Source organism: Puma concolor, chromosome C2 (assembly GCF_028749965.1).
Source record: "Puma concolor isolate L17-30 chromosome C2, mPumCon1.1.hap2, whole genome shotgun sequence".
Classification (NCBI taxonomy): Eukaryota; Metazoa; Chordata; class Mammalia; order Carnivora; family Felidae; genus Puma; species Puma concolor.
Genome location: NC_141675.1, coordinates 1,746,711 through 1,766,499, shown reverse-complemented (window position 1 = coordinate 1,766,499; position 19,789 = coordinate 1,746,711). Strand labels below are relative to the sequence as shown.

The 19,789-nt window shown below is 37.2% G+C and overlaps 1 protein-coding gene across 50 annotated transcripts in view; it reads right to left on the bottom strand.

Annotated features, from left to right (window-relative positions):
* Positions 1–19,789, bottom strand: part of CLASP2 (cytoplasmic linker associated protein 2) — a 185,310-nt gene that overhangs the window by 59,141 nt on the left and 106,380 nt on the right. For 7 of the 50 annotated variants that reach the window (XM_086720288.1, XM_086720293.1, XM_086720289.1 and 4 more), the window contains 11 exons: positions 19,406–19,429; positions 17,668–17,685; positions 15,512–15,616; positions 15,329–15,355; positions 11,957–11,983; positions 9,250–9,420; positions 8,699–8,806; positions 4,730–4,792; positions 3,650–3,756; positions 1,959–1,982; positions 315–559 (listed from right to left, as the gene is read on the bottom strand). In XM_086720288.1, coding sequence (XP_086576414.1) covers positions 315–559; positions 1,959–1,982; positions 3,650–3,756; positions 4,730–4,792; positions 8,699–8,806; positions 9,250–9,420; positions 11,957–11,983; positions 15,329–15,355; positions 15,512–15,616; positions 17,668–17,685; positions 19,406–19,429 — 919 coding nt within the window. The remainder of the gene's footprint in view (positions 1–314; positions 560–1,958; positions 1,983–3,649; positions 3,757–4,729; positions 4,793–8,698; positions 8,807–9,249; positions 9,421–11,956; positions 11,984–15,328; positions 15,356–15,511; positions 15,617–17,667; positions 17,686–19,405; positions 19,430–19,789) is intronic. The other 43 variants (XM_086720305.1, XM_086720313.1, XM_086720307.1 and 40 more) reach the window with 14 other exon arrangements.

The window sequence follows — 19,789 nt, the reverse complement described above, 5'->3', positions numbered from 1 at the left end:
TTAATACACTGGTCAACTTTTTTTTTTTTTTTTTAAATAAACCAGTCAGTTTTAATTTTATGTACACTTCATTATTTTTAATTTTAAAAATAACTTTTTTCATTAACTTCTATTTGTGAATACAAAGTTTCCTTTTAAATAAAAATTTCTAGTTTAGATAATACAGATGGCCTTGGAGACTGGGAAAATATTTTGATAATCACCTTCTGAATTTAAAACAAGTCTGTTCCCATACGAATATCTTGAAAGTGTCCTGGGAACGAAGTTGAAAGTGCGAACCTGACAGGACAATTATTTTAAGATAATAAACTCACCTTAGCGTTCTCTGATTTTTTAGCAAGTTTTGTAGCCCCAGGAGGCCTTCTTTCCTTTCTGACCAGTTGGAACTGGCACATCTATTGAGGACCTCGGCCACATCTTCCGTCTGCCTCATGTAGGTAGGAATACTGCCATTTCGAGAGCTATAGGAGCGTTCTGAACAAGCACTCGATGCATCGCTGTTGGCGTCATCATCTGAATGCATTCCGTAGGATTCGTATCTTCTTCGAGCAGGCTTTTTCTGTTACACATAAAGACTCTCATTAGCAGTAGCCAAAAGAATGTACTGGTATTTCACAATTTCTACTGACCACAAAAGGACTGTTTTTTTTTTTTTTTTAAATCAGTACCAAGCATGCGTCTAAGCACTGTAATAATAAAATTATTATCAATGTTGTATCAATCAATAACTGATTTTATTTTCAATATTTAGTTTTGCTTCAGAAAACAGGTTTTAGAAGTTAGTAGACAATGAAATAGTTTTTAATGATGGGATATAGTGGAAACAGAATAAGACTACACGAAAGTTCATGTATGTAAAGTGAGAAGTGCTCAACTTGTGGGTTTTTCCTTTTCATGGAAACCAAAGAACGACTAGTATATATTATAGATGAACAGAAATTACTGGGAATTTGAGTTGGTAAGAAGAGAACATTACTTTATTTTTTTTGAATATTACTTTTTTAAAGGATGAGAATGGGTCAGAAAAACACGTTTTCCTATATGAACTTCTACTTTTTCCTGTGTTATCTTCTCTTTTCTCTAGTCTCCCTTTTACTTCGGCTACTGCTTCTCTTGTCACTCTTTCTTCCCTTGTACCCAACCCTCAAGTCTCCTAGAGAAGTAAAATACAGACATCATGAGAATGATGAGAACCTATTTTGCTTACTATTATTTTTAGAAGGCAAGCTCCTTGAGGGCCCTCCATGTTTTCCCCAACGTGTCTATACTGTCTATTTCAATAAATGCAAGAAAGTCCACTTAGATTCGATTTCTTTACATCTGAAGCTTACCGTTTAATATATGTAACTGCTAATTATACCTTGCATACTAAAAATGAAATGAGCAAATAGTTTATTTGAGATTTCCTTGGAAGAATTGGAGATACATCTTTATATAATCTGGTATTTGAATTTAGGCTAATGAACAGTGAAGACATTTCTATGAAACATGTTAATAAGCACAAGAATTTACAACAGTTCCAGATGGCTGTAAATTCTCCAAAGTCTAAAATCTTAAAAAAACAAACTTGAATTTAATTCAAAACAGTTTTATAAAGACATTTCCATCACTAAATGCCTCTTACTGATTTAGAGACACCAAGTTAATTTAGAATGTGATAATGTGCTATGTCCTGTGCTGGGCTCCAGGATCAGTCTTGTTACAGACATAAGTGTCAATGGTATCACCCCATCTGTATGGAGCAGTCAAGCTTAAAGGACAAGAACCCCCACAGGACATTCTATCCAACCAGTATCTCCCTATTAATAAGCATATATACAGAAAAGTGGGTGTATTAAAGGATCTTATTACTTCCACTTGAATATTTATTTTATAGAAGACTATCATCTGTTAAACTGATGAAGCAAAGGAAAAAAGTTATGGTATCATAAGATGTCAGAAAACAGCAATGTCTATACCTTAGTCCGTATGTCTCCTAAGAGCTGAGCGCAGTAAATTTTTAAAGAGAAAAATTGAAAATAATGAAGAACATTTTGCTAAACAGCACAATGAAGCAGGCATAAACAATGCCCATAATCAGAAACAGTAAGTTTTGTTTGTATACAGATACATAAAAACTGCTTAGTAGCAGAGTAGATCTTCAACCTTGGCAATATCCTTTAGTCCTAAACTACGAGAATATTCCCATAACCAGTTTCCTAAAGAAACTAACATTTTCTTTCTAATTGGATCCTTTTGTCATTTCCAAAGTTAACTTTGTTTCTATGATTTTCCCCAGGTCCAAATTAGGCTTAATCAAGTTTTTTTCTAGAAGTTGATAGTTATCACTGGAATATCTAAACTATGCAAATAATGGAAGTAGACCGAAGGAGATTATTGGGATTTAGCTTTTAGCCCTGGTGGCTAAATACCCCTTATATAATCCAAACACACCTTAGTATTAGAAGTAATAGTTCAAAAATAACCCATTCAATTCATAAAACTTATGTGAGCACAATTTAACTGGTACATCTTCCATCTAAAAAGAAACTAGAAAACATGATTTAAGGAATACGTTGATTAGGAATAGTAAATTTAAAGCACTTGACTGATCGTCAGAACAAGATGTGATCAATATATCCCATGCCCAAGAGAACAAAGTTCCTACCTAGTTGTATTATTTATAAAAAATTAAATAACGGAGGTAAAGGGGAAAATTCTGCACTTACAGACTGTTAGTGCAGAACTACACATGTGATTACATTTCCTATACTACAGCTACGATCAGCAGATATTTTTTAAAAGTTTTTTCCAAATACATGTGGCATAAATTGTATTATAGCAACACTGGTTAAGATGTGATACACAGTTTTAAAAGGCACAACGTTTTTTTTTTTTTTTTTTTATTTCAGAGCAAAGATGAGGACTTTTATAAGTTATGATAAGTAACTGAGTAAATGCTTCTTAAATATAGATGGGATTAATATAATTTGAAAGAGGAAGTGCAAACCGAATTGATGTGGGAGATTGGCAGAAACCAATTGTATTCACTGTTTCAAATGATACTCCCTTCATAATTTTAAGTGAGAAAAACAACGGTGATATATGGACAGCACTCTTCTGACAAACTATCATGGATCTGTAGATGATGTTTTTAAATCTCACTCCTTAACGTGTCAGGCATAACAAACCAGGAGGGTATCTTAATTATAATTTGTCTTGAAGTCGTGCTTCTCTCAGCTCAGAAAAACACAAGCAAGTAAGACTAAATAAAATCCTACCCCGAACTAAAACAATGCCTAAATACTCCAAACGTGAAGCAAGCCTTGAAATGTATGCCTGCAGTGCACCCATTTATGTACTAAATCTGCCCTTACTCTTCGTGGACGACAGTGCCCCACAAACATCCTCGTGTTAACAACATCAATATTCACATTATATTCCTGACACCCCATCAACTACTTCTGGCCCTCGCTTCAAATTCTGACCGAGTAACAGGGACCAAGAACTGATGACACAACTCTGCTTTTTCCATGGCCCACGTTTGATCTTCCTAGATTGAATCCACCAGCTTTTCCCCGTGACCTTCCCCACACTGGGGGACTGGCTTACCCACACGTGAGTTTCGTAATTGGAATATCTCTAATGAAAAGGAAATGGAGAAGAGTACCAAGGCATCTGCTACGGCCTCCTCCACGTCAGAGCCTGTGTTCAGGACTCGCATGGCACTGACAGAAGACGACAGTCGGCTCGATTGGCTCATCCCATACCCTGGACCTAATTCATCAGAAGGAGGAAAAGAGCTTTGAGAGAGTCATAAATGTAACAGCGTCACATTGGAAACTTCAAGATCCTTAAGGGGAGGGGAGGGGGAAAAAAAAAAAAAACCAATGGGGCAAAGCATTTTAAAAGCAGTTCTGTATTTTCTGGGTACATTTGGTCTTTGGTCAAATAAAATGGTAAAGGCAATTAAATTACTGACAGTGTATGGAAAATAAATTTAAAGAACAGTAGCTATGATACATTTATGACCAGAAAATAGAAGAAAGCATGGGTGGCTAACTAAGGGCTTGTGAATCTACAGCCCTGGCAATTATTCCAGCTCTATCAGCCGGGCAGATCTCAGCCATGCAGGTGAGCCATGGAGGAGTCTAGAACACACGTCAAACCTCAAACCAGTGAAGATGAGGGAACTCAGTGAAGCTACACCAGTCTACAGGGAAAACCCGCCAACTGTTGTCTCCTCTCCGTCAGGAGAGGGTTTCGTTCTACAGCTAAGATATGCCATTCGACATCTGTTAAGCACCTAGCGTGTGCCCGACACTCTGAGGTACGTAAAGACAAACCAGAGATGGATTCTCCCCCTCAACTACTTTCTGAGCATCATTTACAATTAAAACACTTCATCCACCATTTTGGTTTTTTTTTTTTCCAAAACATGTACAGAGATGAAGTACATAACTGAGAACAGAAAACAATTCCATGTTCAAAAATGACGTAACTTAGATTACATACACACAAAAAGGCTATCTGTCAGTGATAAAAATGCTCAAATAAGGTTGTGGGAAGGGAAAAAGTTACTTGGGGGAAAATTAAAAAAAAATACACAGATGATTTATTATCTGACAAATCAAATTTAAACAAAAACAAAATGATTTAAAAACACGAATATACCATTCAATGGAAACTGAAAAGGACAAAAATCTGAGATGAATGCACAGATGATAGTGAAAATGTACTCATCCTTCACCTGAGGCCCCATACACATCGGGGGCGTAGAGGGCACCAGTAGATCTGGAATGGTGTCTGGAGGCTGGAATAACAGGACCATACAAACCTCATCTATTACCACAGAAACAAGGAATAGTGGCAGCACTATAGTCAGGCAAGGAGACTTAGTCAACACTGGTATTACTAGTAACAGGTAAGGATCAGAATACTGCCAAGCAAGGCAATTGAACATCAGCACCGTTAACATTATCCTCGACACACAGAAGATCTTACACCTAAGGGGACAGACACAAGCCCACAGGAGACAAAAAAAAAAGCAAGTATTCAAATGGAAGGAAATGTCGAAAGTACAAGCGTGAGACAAAAAAATGAACACCGTAGTTTAAAAAAAAAAAAAACCACCATGGTAACTAGTAACCAATAATACACCTAAATCCTTTGGTCCCGAACCCAATGAGGCAGGTATTACTGTTCCATTTCATAGATGGGCAAATTGAAGCAGACAGGGACGTTAATTAACGTGATCAAAGCCACACTACGAGTAAGTGATACACCTCGGTATCTGTACTCTTTCAAGGCCTTTGCTCTCGAACGGTACATGTACCGTCTTCACATCGTTCAAAAGATAACATACCTCACTTACGTTAATCAAACATTTTCCATAATGGTTCACAGAATACAAGTTCTGCATTCGGTAAAAGATTTAAATATCAAAGACATGTGAACGTAAAAAAAGGATATCAATAATACAATCAAAAGACCTACAAAAGGTCTCCCTATATTTATGTCATGTTTCTCTACGTCTAATTTTAGCATATTTTAAGTTTCATACATTAAAACCCCGATTTTCACAATACCATAAAGTCCATCTTCTTCCTACATAAATATTAAAGATTCATTTTAATATTTAATGAAATAGATTACTCATAGTTAGAAAGTTACTCTTCTTCAGATATATATATTTTATTAAAAAAATTTTTTTTAATGTTTATTTATTTTTGAGAAAGAGAGACAGAGTGTGAGTGGGGGAGGGGCAGAGAGTGGGAGACACAGAATCCGAAGCAGGCTCCAGGCTCTAGGCTCTGAGCTGTCAGCACAGAGCCCGATGCGGGGCTTGAACCCTTGAACTGAGAGATCATGACCTGAGCCGAAGTCGGACGCTTAACCAACTGAGCCACCCAGGTGCCCCTCTTCAGATATATTAATTAGAGCAGTTAAACTACTTTTTTAAAAAAAGTTTATTTACTATTTTGAGAGAGAGAAAGTGAGCAGGGAAGGGGCAGAGAGAAAGGGAGAGAGGGAGAATCCCAAGCAGTGGGATTAGTCCCCAACGTGGGGACTAAACTGACAAACTGTGAGATCATGACCTGAACCGAAATCAAGAGTCGGATGCTCAACCAACTGAGCCACCCAGGTGCCCCCAAAACACTTTATTACATGAATCACTCTTTTCTTTGCCACTGGACCTTAATGAACGCAAAAATGATCAAAAGGATTGAGACAAAGGATTAAACAGAATGCTGTTCAAAATGTTTAATCAGACTCTAAAAGGTCACTGCTGTTGTTAATAAAACATAATACATAGTTTTAATTCTACCTGAAACAATTTTTAAAATGGTGACGGTTGAGTCAATATGAACATGCCCAATGGATGAAAATTTGTGAAAAATTTTATGGTATCAATGGTGGCTGAAGGTAAGAGGTAAGTGGCACCACTCACATTCTTGTAGGAACATAAGCCTATTTTTTGAAACTTGGCTCCAGAAGTAAATGGAAACTAGGGTACAACTTCCAGAGAAGTTCAGCTTTGCTCAGCTCTGATTTATTTCTGATGCTTTAGAGCCCTTACAGCGGCTCTGTGCCACAGCTGAATGCATACCAAACTACGGAGCTCACTTGCTGAATGGCGACATTCAAGTCGGAGGTGAAAAAAGAGATTCACCGGGTAAACCCAGTAAGCACGGCAGAATGCAGGCAGACACCACAGACAACGGGGATGGGAAGGCTAACCTGATCTCCGAGGCGGCTACTCCTCACCCGTCTTATAAGAGGGCGAATCTGCTACGTTTACAAAGCAGCATCCAGATGTAAATAAAAGGGCTACAAAAATCAATTCTCCTAAAACTACAGGATTAAAAGATCTAATCTTCTTTAACCCAAATAGAATGTTTCATTAGAATCAGGAAAACAGCTTCCTTAAGTTGTCAAATGGAGGCTTTGAGATGAATCTAGAAAATTAATGGCTAGCTACCATTTCTTTTTAAAAAGACCTAGTAGCAAGGCTTATTAAGTGATTCATGGTTGGTTATAAATTTCCTCTCATGTCTGACTACTGCACAGGTTTAAAAGGTACAGAAACAGATTTCGTTTTCTTCTTGATATCTCATGTTTTCTAATAATTCTGCAGTACGGCATTATGCAAAGACAGGTGTTACCCCATTAAAAACATCTAAGATCTCTGCCACAGAAGTACAAGGGAACTACTTCGAGGCAAGCAGTCAGAGCTTGGTCAGATGACCAAGTGCCTACTGTGTGCCAAGCACTGTTGCCTATGTTCTCTCATTTACAGCTTCTTCAAAACAATGCTAACAAGTGCATGCTATTCATGTCCTACTTTTACAGATGGGGAAACTCAGGTACAGAAGTTACAGAGCCCAGGCCGTCTGACCCTAGAGCACAGGCTCTTAAACCATCACACGCCCACTCACTTTCTTCAACTCTTCAAGATGGCATGCTTACTTTATACAAACGTAGGATTTATTTCATTTTTAAACATATATGCATGAACATATACCGTGTACATCTATACGCATGCATGTGTGCATATACACATACATAGTCTGCATATGAACTAAAAATACTGTATATGACTATTGCATATGAGTTAAAAACATCTCTGGCAAAGCACTGGAAGGGAACTCTTCACCCGGAACTAGAACACACACATCAAAGGCCGAGGATGGCTCTATCTGTGTCCCCAGCGCAACGGGGTTTTCTAGGTCGGTACACGACAGTCCAGTGACTTATTTGAACCAAATGGCCCAGAGAACAAGACTTTAACCTCTGGATGTTCTACACTAACATGTCTATTGAAGGAAATAATAATTCCACTTGGCAGAACTGCACCATGTGCAGAACTATGTTCTACTTAAAAGTCACAAAATCTGAAGAGCAAATCTCTAAGTATTACAGTAATCTCTATTTTGTGGAATTAAAAGAAAAAATCTGAAATGGCTTTAGGTATGTATATAGAAACCAAGTACTAGTTAAAAAGCTGAAAGACCATGCAGAAACTCTAAAACATTTCAATGTAAAAAATTCTGCCTCTCTGATTATTCTCAAAAATTCTAAGTTTAAAAAATCACTTACTATTTTTATAGCTGAGGTAAATATACTATTATAGGGAAGGATATAGTATAATCTCTATAATCAGGAACACAGAGGTTTTACAGCAGTGACACAACACAAGCTAATATATGGGGAACAACGATTATCCTGTATAATACTATTTTATATACTAACCATTTTAGTAAGTAGTTCATATGGTATTTTGCAGCACTCTTTCTGGTAAATATCTAAGGTGAAATGTTAGTATTTCTGCTGAAAAAACCAACAGCATTTATCTTATCAAATGAAATGGTCCATACTTCACATGAGTAAATATTTAGCTATTACCTTTAAATTTTATAGGTTTATTTCTTAAGATAAATCTTGAACTCCACATCCTGTAGTCCAAATCTATGTGCTATTTACTTGATTACGGAGACAATCTGTTTATACAAGGTCTAGCCTACTCATTTCAACAAGTAAATGTCAAAGGAATTGCCAAACCTGTAATTTCCTTACGACTCTTTCTTCTGTCAGGGCAGAAAAGAGAGGCAAAGAAAGACACAGTCGATGAAGAAAGCTAAGCCCTAAGTACACGGAAGTTATCTGATGGCGATTAACAGGGCCAAGAAACGCACCCGACACCTGCGCAGGTACCTACCGAGGGGCTGAAAAGAACGAACAGGACTTGTGTCCCGGCTGCTCTCCCGACTGGCTTCCCGGCTGCACCCTTGACTCACACTTGGTCGAGGAATACGACTGCTTCGGGCTGGTACAAAGAAACAGCCGCAGAGAAAGGGAGGAAACAAAAGACAGAGTTTGCATTTTTGATATGTTCATTTTAGTTTTCTTTCTCAAAACTGATTAATAGGTTAAGTTGTACTAAGGCTGAGAAGAAACTACTCTTGGTAAGGTATTACCAGGAATACGATACAGGTAAATTTGAATACAGTCCTCCAGTTTGTATGAGATTAGAAGGGTAAAATAGTATTTTGCAAACATAAGTAGGCTGCAAATAAAAAGCTTTAAAATACACTTTAAAATTATACTTTCAAGGTAAAATACCTAATTCAATTTACAACCTGTATTTAAATTCTCCCTGAACTCTCAGTTGTTTTCTTCTAGCTTCTAAGCACCCAGCTGAAGTCTTCACTGTTACCCAAGCCTGGAATACAAAAGAAGAGGCCCCAAGTCTCACAAAGAAGACCTTACCCACGGACAGCCTAGACGGACTAGCCTCTCTGCTACACCCCTGGCTCCGTGGGATCTTGCTTCTCTTTGGCGCCGAGGCGGAATTGACCAAGACTCTCTGAACACCAGAGCTCACAGTAGAGAGGGCTGTTGTGCTCAGAACTCTTCCTGGAGACCCGGACCGGCTGCCAGCTGAACACCAAACACACGTGCAAGTGTTATGATGTGAATTCTAAGAGAACTTGTTGAAAGGACAAAAATTCAAGAAATACACCTGAGGAGACTGGGATAGTATGGCAAGTTCTAAGTTCAAAGGAAATGGACTGAGGAAGACATGTGCATAGAATCATAACCTGGAAAAAAAGGTATGCTGTATATACTAGGACTGAAGAGTGAATCATATAAAATATATTTTCAGTTTTGGGGGGTATAAGATGTTATGTTTAATAAGGGCAACACTAACAATAGTATGTTTGTTTCAGAACACAAATAGTATAAAGGATTTCCAAAAAAAAAATAACTTATCTGACAATACATCTCATGTGGCTGAGGCTATATATTAAAACTATGTATTTATAAGGAACGAAATTAGTCATTACGTTATTTCTATTTTTTTGTTATATAATAAACATTTGCTTCCTGTGAAACAGCTGGCCTTTCTGAGATGCTTCTGAATGGGTATAACAAAATTATTTTGTTACTATGTATACTTTTAATTTTTACAAAATTAAATTTTAAAGGTTTATAAAATTGGGCCGGCTAAAAAAGAAACTTGCTTTTTGCCTTCAAACCGCAAAGGGATCTTGGGTGGAGATGCAGAAGTACCGAGAGTTAAAGAGAACTAACAGCAAATGTCAGAGAAGTCCGACCCCTTCCCAACTAGGGATTCTCAGTCTTGGAAGGCAGAGGATACGTGGGCCGGGGAAAAGAGAGAGGGCGCTGGACAAAATCTCAGAGACTGGGGCAAGGATTAAGAGATGGGCTCCTCGGCAATCAAAACATTTTACGTCTGCACTGAACGGGAAAACAAACTAGGTCAACTCCAAGATGTAAGTTAACTCTACATTCTGAACGGTAGCGTTATAAAAAAGGTGAACTTGCACTTAAATAAATGAAAGCAACTTTTCCCCTTTGTTGGGCATCGCTTCTCTTCACCAACAGGGCAGTCACTGCTCACCTTGATAATCTTATTTCATTTCCACAGAGCAAAACCCAAAGACTCAAGTGCCAATGTGGTCAAGCAGGAGATGTTTATGAGGGAGGAGCACTGAGTGTGAGGCAGGGAGTGGTGACTTTTCAGCTCCAGCCAGCTGTGTCTTGAGGCAATACTAGCCAGGTTTTAGGGTTTTGTAAAAAAAAATGAAAACTCTGAAAGTTCCTCATTTTTATCATGGTGTGTAGACCAAACAATACATGAATGGAGGCCGGCTGGATATTGTCCATGGGCTGCTGATCTGTGACCTTCACTGTAGTGTTCTTGGCATGGTCTTGCTGAATACGATTTAAATTCATGCTTAATTCACAAACTTTATCAGCACACAAATTTTAAATTATCCTCCACTGGTTATAGCAATACTGTATAAAAGCAGTGTTTCCAATGAAATTAACAATTTATTTGAATAGAAGTAATTCTAAGTTATTACAGGGAAATTATTCAACTCTACTTTAAAACGATGGCTCATTTGAATTGTCTCTTGGTGTTTCAGGTGAAGAATCTTCAAAGTAGGTTTTTTTCAGTTATAACCTTAAGGATACCCACAAGGCACCTATTTTCTCCATGCAGTATCTAAACTAAACATACACACCAAAACATCCAAACACCCAACATGCCACAAACTCACAATGCAAGATAAGCCAATGGAATATTTTATGGGAACACTTGCAACGATATAAAAAGTATAAATAATGAGTTGAATGAACACATACAATATGATATTCTGTTAAAACTGATATAAATTTTAAGGGGTGAAGGTGTTGGTAGGAGACCGGAGAATTTCTTGAAACGTGTGGGTCTATTCAGCAGAGAGGAAACATGCAGGACTGAAGGACAGTAATCACTCCACCGGTTCTGGATTAACTGTATTCATCAAAATTATGCAACCTCACCCTCTATTTAAACTCATTTATACCCTCTCCTAGAAAATAAAATCAGCAATGTTTATTTTGCTTTCATCATTAGCCTCTCTTCTCCACTAAATCCAGACCTCAACCAACAGTGTGATAATTCCAATGCCTAGGACTCGTTCTGGAGTTATTTATACTTAGGAGATAACACCAAGGCTCATTCCCCAGCCAAGAACTGCCAAGGCTAATTGCTTCTTCTAAGAAAACCACTGAGTTGATGAAAAAGGGCATGCTGTACCTGGGAGCGGCATGCTACTGGAAAATACTCTAATTTGCAAAACCTGACGGTGGGTATCTAATTTTTCTCACACCACCTAAAATTCTCAAACTACCATTTTAGAACTTTTTACAAGGTATTTTCAAGGCATTACTAAAGCTCCTTTGCTTTTGAATGTCAAAAGCTGCGGGATCCACTTGGATATTTTCAACAACTCAAGGTTTTAGTGATAAAGACAGGCCAAAGATAACTGGCAATTTTTGCCCCAATATGGTTGCACCACGATGGAATATGATGTTGAGAATTTCTGCTGAATAGAACCCATTCTCGATAATGAAAACAGGTGATCAAACAACAGATGCACACATAAAGTCTATAGATTCTTACCACCAATGGTATTAGCAGATTGTGATCCTGAACAAGTGTAAAGGCAGAATTAGGGTAAGGATTATAATCCATGAAGAGGGAAGGAGATTTAAAATGAATGGCAGATGAAAATAAAGCTTTAGTCAGTTCTCATAAAATAAAAAAGCCCTGAAGCAAAAAAAGCAAACTTCAAAAGAAAACTCCCTAAACCATAGACGTCTGTAACAAAAGCAGTACATTGAGTAGCTTTTACAGCTGAAATCAGACACTCAGGTGCAAAGCAGATGAAATGAAGTGCAAAAATAAATGTAAGTTCTTCAGCTTTCCTTCTGCTAAAGGCCTATAATCTCAATAATTAAATGTTTAACTTTTTATTATTTAAACATTTAATTTGAAACTACAGGTAAAGAAGAACTACAACATCTTAGAGCTGAAGAAAGCATACATGAAAAAGCTACGTTTTTTTTTCTTTCAGATGCACAGGAGGAAACCCCAAAAACAAACGGCAGGGGCTTGGGGTGAGGAGACCAAGTTTCTGACGGGCTGCACAGCCGTTTGTACACAACCAGTCGCTACCGACAAGAACACAAGACGCCATCCTCACGTGTAACTAGAGACCTGGAAATTTCTCCAGTGGGTCTGCTTTTATTTACTCTGATCAGTCATCAGAACACACCTGCTTTGACCCATGATGTTTTCCCTAAATGCTAATCTACAACCATGGAAGGACCACGCAAACTCTAATGAATTACTTCATGACAAAGTGAAGACGGAGGTCACAGCGATATTTCTGTGCAAGTACGTTGTAAAGAAACTTGCGTCAAATCATACGGGGCCACAATTTCCTTTTGCAAAAGGATCTAGAATGGAATATACAGTCACTCGAATAAATAAGGAAGCAAGCAAACAAAAACCTCTCCAATGTGATTTAAAACCCGAGTGATTTTATAGGGAGCAAGTCTTCCGATCTTAAAATCCTACCAGGTCTAAAAAGCCTGTCATTATGTTCTCATACTTCCGTAAAGGATTCTAAGTATTGTAGATTGGGTTTCAAAGTGAAAAACCAAATGCAAAATAGTTATTCTATATCCTACTGACGTGATCAGTAATTACAAAATACCTAAAAGGGAGGTCCTTAATATATTAGAAAACCATACACAAAGCACTTTGAATCTTTGCCACAAGTTCCATCTTGCTATTCCTTTAGAAAAGAACTAAGTAAAACAGCTCACATCAAATTAAATTTTATCCTTAAGATCCTAGATATAGACAGTTTTGGTTTGCTATCTTTACTCTTCTTTATGCTTTAAATTTCCTAACATTATCATTATTTATTTGTTTCCTGAAGGTCATAAAAATAAAAGGTACAAAAGTACACAACAGGAGTTTAGATTTCAGTTATAGTTAATATGGTTAATAGTGGCAAGAAGCACAATTTTATCAGCTGAAATATATAATGCTTCTTCTGGGCCCAGGTACGGTCTTCAAGATATTAAATGTACTACAACACTGAATTACTGCAATCCTCTGAGATCATCTTCTTCATTTTATAGGTGAAAATACAGGGCCGCCTGGGTGGCTCAGTCGGTTAAGCGTCCGACTTCGGCTCAGGTCACAATCTCGCGGTTCGTGAGTTCGAGCCCCGTGTCGGGCTCTGTGCTGACCGCTCAGAGCCTGGAGCCTGTTTCAGATTCTGTGTCTCCCTCTCTCTCTGACCCTCCCCCGTTCATGCTCTGTCTCTCTCTGTCTCAAAAATAAACGTTAAAAAAACATATATATAGGTAAAAATACAGAAACACAGCGACTTTAAATGAACTGGAAGAGCCATGATTCAAATGTGGGCAGTATGGCCCCAGAATCCATGATCTGAATTGGACACTTCTCAGACTTTACTATAACACGCTCACTTGGCGATCGTGTTAAAAAGCGCCTGGATTCAGGAGATGTGTGGTGGCATGAAACTGTGCATCTCTAACAAGCTCCCAGGTGATGCTGATGCTACACTTGGAGGAGAAAGGCTCTAAGCTGCTCTGCTGCAACTGCTACAGACTGAGTTACTTACGAGGTAAGCCAGGGCTCCCGGCTGGCTCAGTCTGTTAAGCATCCGACTCTTGGTTTCGGCTCAGGTCATGATCTCACGACTTTGTGCGTTCAAGCCCTGCAATCGGGCTCTGTGCTGGCAACTTGGAGCCTGCTTGGGATTTTCCCCTTCCCTTTCTCTCTGCCCCTCCCCGGCTAGTGCTGTTTCTGTCTCTCAAAACAAACAAAAACTTAAAAAAAAAAAAAGTTACTCTTAAAATCCAGAAAACAATAAAAATAAAAATACGGAGTATCAGGGAAGATTGTGGATGATTTATTCCTAATTTGGTTGGGAGAAGAGCCTTTACCCAGAGGACATTTGCCATTCTTCCTATTTATAAATAACCCTCAAATTGCAAACCAATTTTACCAAGCATTTCTTTATTTTTAGGACTCTTGTTGAACGTTCCATCATTTTTCTGCCTGGATTTTTTGACTTCGGAAAGAGGAGGAAAGGAGAACCCGCTGGCAGGACCTGAGTCATCACCGCCTGGCTCCCTCCAAGCCCAGCTCTTTTCCTGGATTCCAGGATTCGGGAATCAAATAAGAAAGCAGACAGAGCATCTGTATCTTTATAAATTGCCTAAACCACCGTGAAAGATAAAGATATTTCTTTTCGAAATGGCCAAGTATGTAGAATAACCCCCAAATTATTTCCCTAGAAAAAAAATCTGTTTTTAGAGCCAAGGGCTAATGAAAATCTCTTGATAAAGAAAGAATAGGAAAAAACTCTTTTAAATTAATAATGCCATAAATGTGTTCAGGAACATGTAGAAATGAATCATTCATTTTACCTAGACCTCAAAATTGTGCTTTTTAATAATTGTACTTATGAGGAACTCCACTTCCAACGAAATAGTAAATACAAATCTTAAATTTAACAAGGAGCATAATAGAACTGGACACTTCAATTTATGTTTCCTCGCTATAAATCAGTATATACCTGTCCCAAATGCTAACTGTATTCTGAAAGATTTTGGAGAGAGTTTGAAGACCCGCTTATCTGTCCTTGAATAGCATTAGCTAGATGCAACCAGATTAGATGCTAACACATGGCGATTATTTTGCCTCTAAAAAGCACAATTTTCTACATTTGCAAGTTTGAGTAGACCGTGAAAACCTTAAGGCTAAGAGTTCTGTGCCATTTAAAATATCTCCATGCAAAAGTCTGTACAGCAGATGAAGTATTTTCTTTCTAAGTGGCAGATACCAATGATGCAGCCCTAGGAACACACCAAAGACAAGACGACACCCACTCAAAAAAATTCCAGAACATGCACAACAACTGATCCAAAACATTGAAAAAAAAAATACCTTCATTTTTGTCAGGTGATGACGAACCTAAAGTACAGAACAAGAACTCAGTATGCGGCTTGTGTCTGGAAGTCAGCTCTGTCTTTACCCACTGCTCAAGCGCCTAGGACAGTCAGTCATACGCAAGCAACACGCTTCTCCTCAAGTATCACACATCCGGGAGGACGCATAGGCAATACGTACGCTGAGACTGAGACACCATTTTGGTTCGACTTCTTCCTCGAGAATCTGTCTTGGCATTTCCCATGCCCGCGAGGGGCGCTGCTGAAAGCTTTGCTCTCACCCGGCCTGAGGAATAAATTTATGGATGTAATTAAAGACGTTTTTCTAGAATCATACGTACTAATGAGGAGAAAAAAAAAAATCTCACTCTAAGTTTCTAATTGGGTGTGCTTTTCAAGTATCGTTAAATTCTGTCATAATGTAACCGTCACTGAGAGGTTATATTTCTCTTTAAATTTTTAAAATATATACTCCTTTATATGTGCTGCACCATAAGCTAACTTTTCTTCAAGGGTAAAAATAAAGTCAAACTAAAAGATCTCCTTTCTTAGCTTGATATTATTAGTCCAGTAGAGTTATAATTAAGATATTTACACAGGCATGCCACTTGCTTCTTAACTGGCAGTTCCAACTCTAAAATTTCAATTTCTATGAAACTAAGTTTATTCTGAAATACAGACTATAGTTTTAAATATAAGCCTACTCTTAGAACCAACAACCCAAACAGTTCTTTTGACTGAAAATACACTTCTAGATTTGCAAGAAGAGATATCAGGTCAAGTATTTAGTTTTTTATCCTGTGCTAAACATCAGATTACTATAGATAGATATATTCTCTTCCCCCAACCAACTTCATTTATGAAACAACTTGAGGAAATACCTATCACATAAGAGCTGGCACTTTTCTCGGTATGTTTCCTTCTCCACCTCCCGGCCGCACTCCCTTCCCTACCACTGCCTCATTCCCCTCCACAAAACCAAGCCACAAACATCTATTTCTAGAGCTCCTGAACCAAAGGAGATCTCGTTTCTCAAAGTACCTAAGTGTCATTAGTAAAAAAATATATTAGCAGTAAGCAGTCTCAACCACTATCAAATCTGAACCCACACTGGATGCAATCATAAAGAGGGCTCACAATCCTTTGAGGTTAAAAGGTACAATTCGTAGGGCAATCACTGTACTAGCTAGCCTGGAATGGCCATATTAGTCAGGAAAAAAATAAATGAAGAGTAAGGACAAATTACAAAATTAAGAACTGAGTGACAGAAGATAAGAGAGTGATTAAAAACCAGGAATAAAACAGAAGTCTAGTTGGTGAGTCCTATGCTCTCAATTCTTCAAGGCCCTTAATAAGCCCATAGTTCAGGCTTTTTACCCTTTTACAGAGTCTGTTTAAAGTAGGATACAATGTTCTCCCGACTAAGAAGCAAAACAGAAAGACAAAATTATTATTTTTGAAATGGAGAATTTATCCAACACAACAAGGAAATGAGAATAAATATTTTGATACTATCATTCTAAATTACAAGGCTAACGTGCCAGAAACCATTTTATAGAGTACTCCAATTTAAAATTTAAAATATGAAAATATTTCAAATACATCAGAGTAAATATGAGACCAAAAAAATGTTAAATATACTTGGCTTTGTACCACAAGGTCATCCATGTAAAACTCAGGAGAAAAAAGGTGTTTCAAAGTCAGAGGTTTATAAGACAGCCTTCAGGCAGTATAAATTGAAACACGGAATTTTTTTCCTTTCCACAAATTCAAAAGCAATGAATAATTATTTTCTTAAAGTAAACAGGCTTAGTAAAATAAAGTGGTATGTCTACGAAGCTTTTGTAATCCCCAATTCAAATCATATATGCAACTTTCCACTGTTTCTAAACCAAAGACACACTTAAAAGCGGACTAAATAAATGCACTTAGCCCCGCATGATAAAGCAATGGAGCATGCTCCCCCAAAGTATAAATGAATTAGCATAAATTAAAAAAACACACACACAAAATTAAAGAAAAACATTAATGATGCTGCTGAAAAAAAAAAGAAACTATTTATTAACTTTATACCAGATATTATTAAACACGTTAAGCAACTATGTTCTCCCAGCACGAGATGATCCAAGATACAAAGCAAAGCTCAAGATGAAGAACTAAAGAAAACAATCCACATCTGTAACTAACACAACCAAACATAAAATGTAGAAGTTGTCATGGCTGTCAAATTATATAGTTTTGCAAATTAGCCTATTTTAGTTTGTGATATTTAATTCCTACTAATGAAAATATTAATGTAGAGGTATTCGTGTTACTAACAAAATGTATGATTCTTACCATCTTCAGATGTTGCTCCTAAATAAGAGAAATAAAACAATAACATTTCAACAAATTCTGCCAATGCTGATGTTAAGATCTACTCGTACCTCCCACCCAAGACTACAATGAAAGAGTGAAAAAAAAAAAAATCTTCTAGTCTGATAGCCTTAAATTAACTTATAAAACATTCCGTTTGAGAGAAAACAAAATTTGAAGTAACCTAATGACACACAGCACAATAAAGGTTGAAACTAGACAAATGAAAATGGCAAAATCCCACAAAAAACACTTTTACCTGTGACATTTCACACTCAAAATTTGAAATGGTGAAGAAAATTATAGAAGCTAATCACCCAAGAAAGCTGCAGTCCTGTCACTGCTTTCTTTGAAATGAAGATTTTTATAAAATAAGAATACTTCCTATGCATTTTCTAAAGGGCATCCATAAAAGAACTAGAAAAACTGACAAACACGGGGGCCAAATGCATGACCCAGGCCTCATTAACCCACTATTTTCATCAAAGCATTACAGAGACCTATCAATCCATTAGCTGTGTACTCAACATTTATATACATTCCCTAAGATGTAAAGGAAAAGTAGCAAAAATGAACAAGTAAAAATATCATAACTCACTACTACTAAAGGGCAGTAATAGATATACCTCTGTAGGCGTATAGACAGATTAAAAAAAAAAAAAATAGGATTGAACATCATTGAGAGTAACACATCACATGACACAGATGATTCTTCAAACAGGTTTATGTTTCTGACCCAAACAAGAAACGATTTTAATCTGGAAAATGAGAATAATTTAAGGACATACAATTTCAGTGCGAGAAGTGGTACTAAAGGGTTTTAAAATACAGAAACTATCTTTTGGTGGGCTTCCATTTCATTCAGTAATTTTTTAAATTTATGAAATACTTTCAACATAGAGAGGAGCACAGAGACAATCATGTCATGTATCCAACCCAAGATTAAATAAATCTTCCATTTCATTGGAATGGAAGTTCAATCTATTTGAGTTTATGAAGGAATAAACAGGAAACCACACAGTTCTCTATTTTTCCTTGATCTCCTACTAAGACTTACAGATTGAGTATCTTCTTACAAGTTCTTAACAAAAGCTCAAGTTCCTACACAACATTATGGTATCTGATGAAGCGAAGGGAAAATGCAGATAATACATTGTGTAGTATCAGACAAAAAAATACCAAACAGATACAAAACACCACACGGAACTGAGCAACTACAGATAAAGTATATTCATTTGAATACTGAAATGAAAAAGGCAAGACTTAAAGTTCAGTTCTGGTTAAATGTTAGTTAAAACTCACTCTTAAAAAGAAAGCATCTGTGACTTGCATTTTATTTTCACAGATAACCATATGAATCTATCAGAGCTAGGAAACTCAAGAGTTCAATCAAATGACTTAGGGGATTCCTTTCCATTTTTATGAGTCTGATTCTATTTCAGAGGAAGACTTAAGAAATCGAGACTAGTTCTATGAGCTAAGGCAAAAAATTTTAAGATAATTGATTTTACTTACAACAAACAGTAACCTAGTACTTGAGTAGACTGGGAAACCCCAAAATGGATATGCCTAACTCCAAATTCAGAGAAATATGTAGCTATTTTTATATCAAATTGCTGCTAAATAAACAGTCTATTTTCAGAAATTAAGAGAATGAAGATATTATATAGGATCCAAGGGCCAAAAAATCTTTAGCAGAATTAGAAAAGGAAGTTCTTACCATCCATCTTGTCAGAAGTATCCTCTTTGATGAAAGAGCAAGCAAAGAACAGAGGAAAACTTAGCATATTAGAAAACAGTAATTTTACAATCCCTAGAAACATTATTTTTAAGAAGACAATTCATAACACAGACATATACATATGTTTTCAGCTAAAACATACTAGGAGATTTAAATAAGATGAGGTGCCCACACGAGGGAAAGATAAAAAAAACAAAGAATCGGTAATGAATTTAATTTTCACCGGCCGAGAGAGAAGCTAGTGAAGCCTATATCCCCAGCTGGGACCTTTGCCATCATCAGGCAAACCTCTTGCTTTGGTCTTCGGAGTTTCTTGAAATCCAACACTCGTGATACCCCTGTTCCCAAAGGATTCAGTACTTA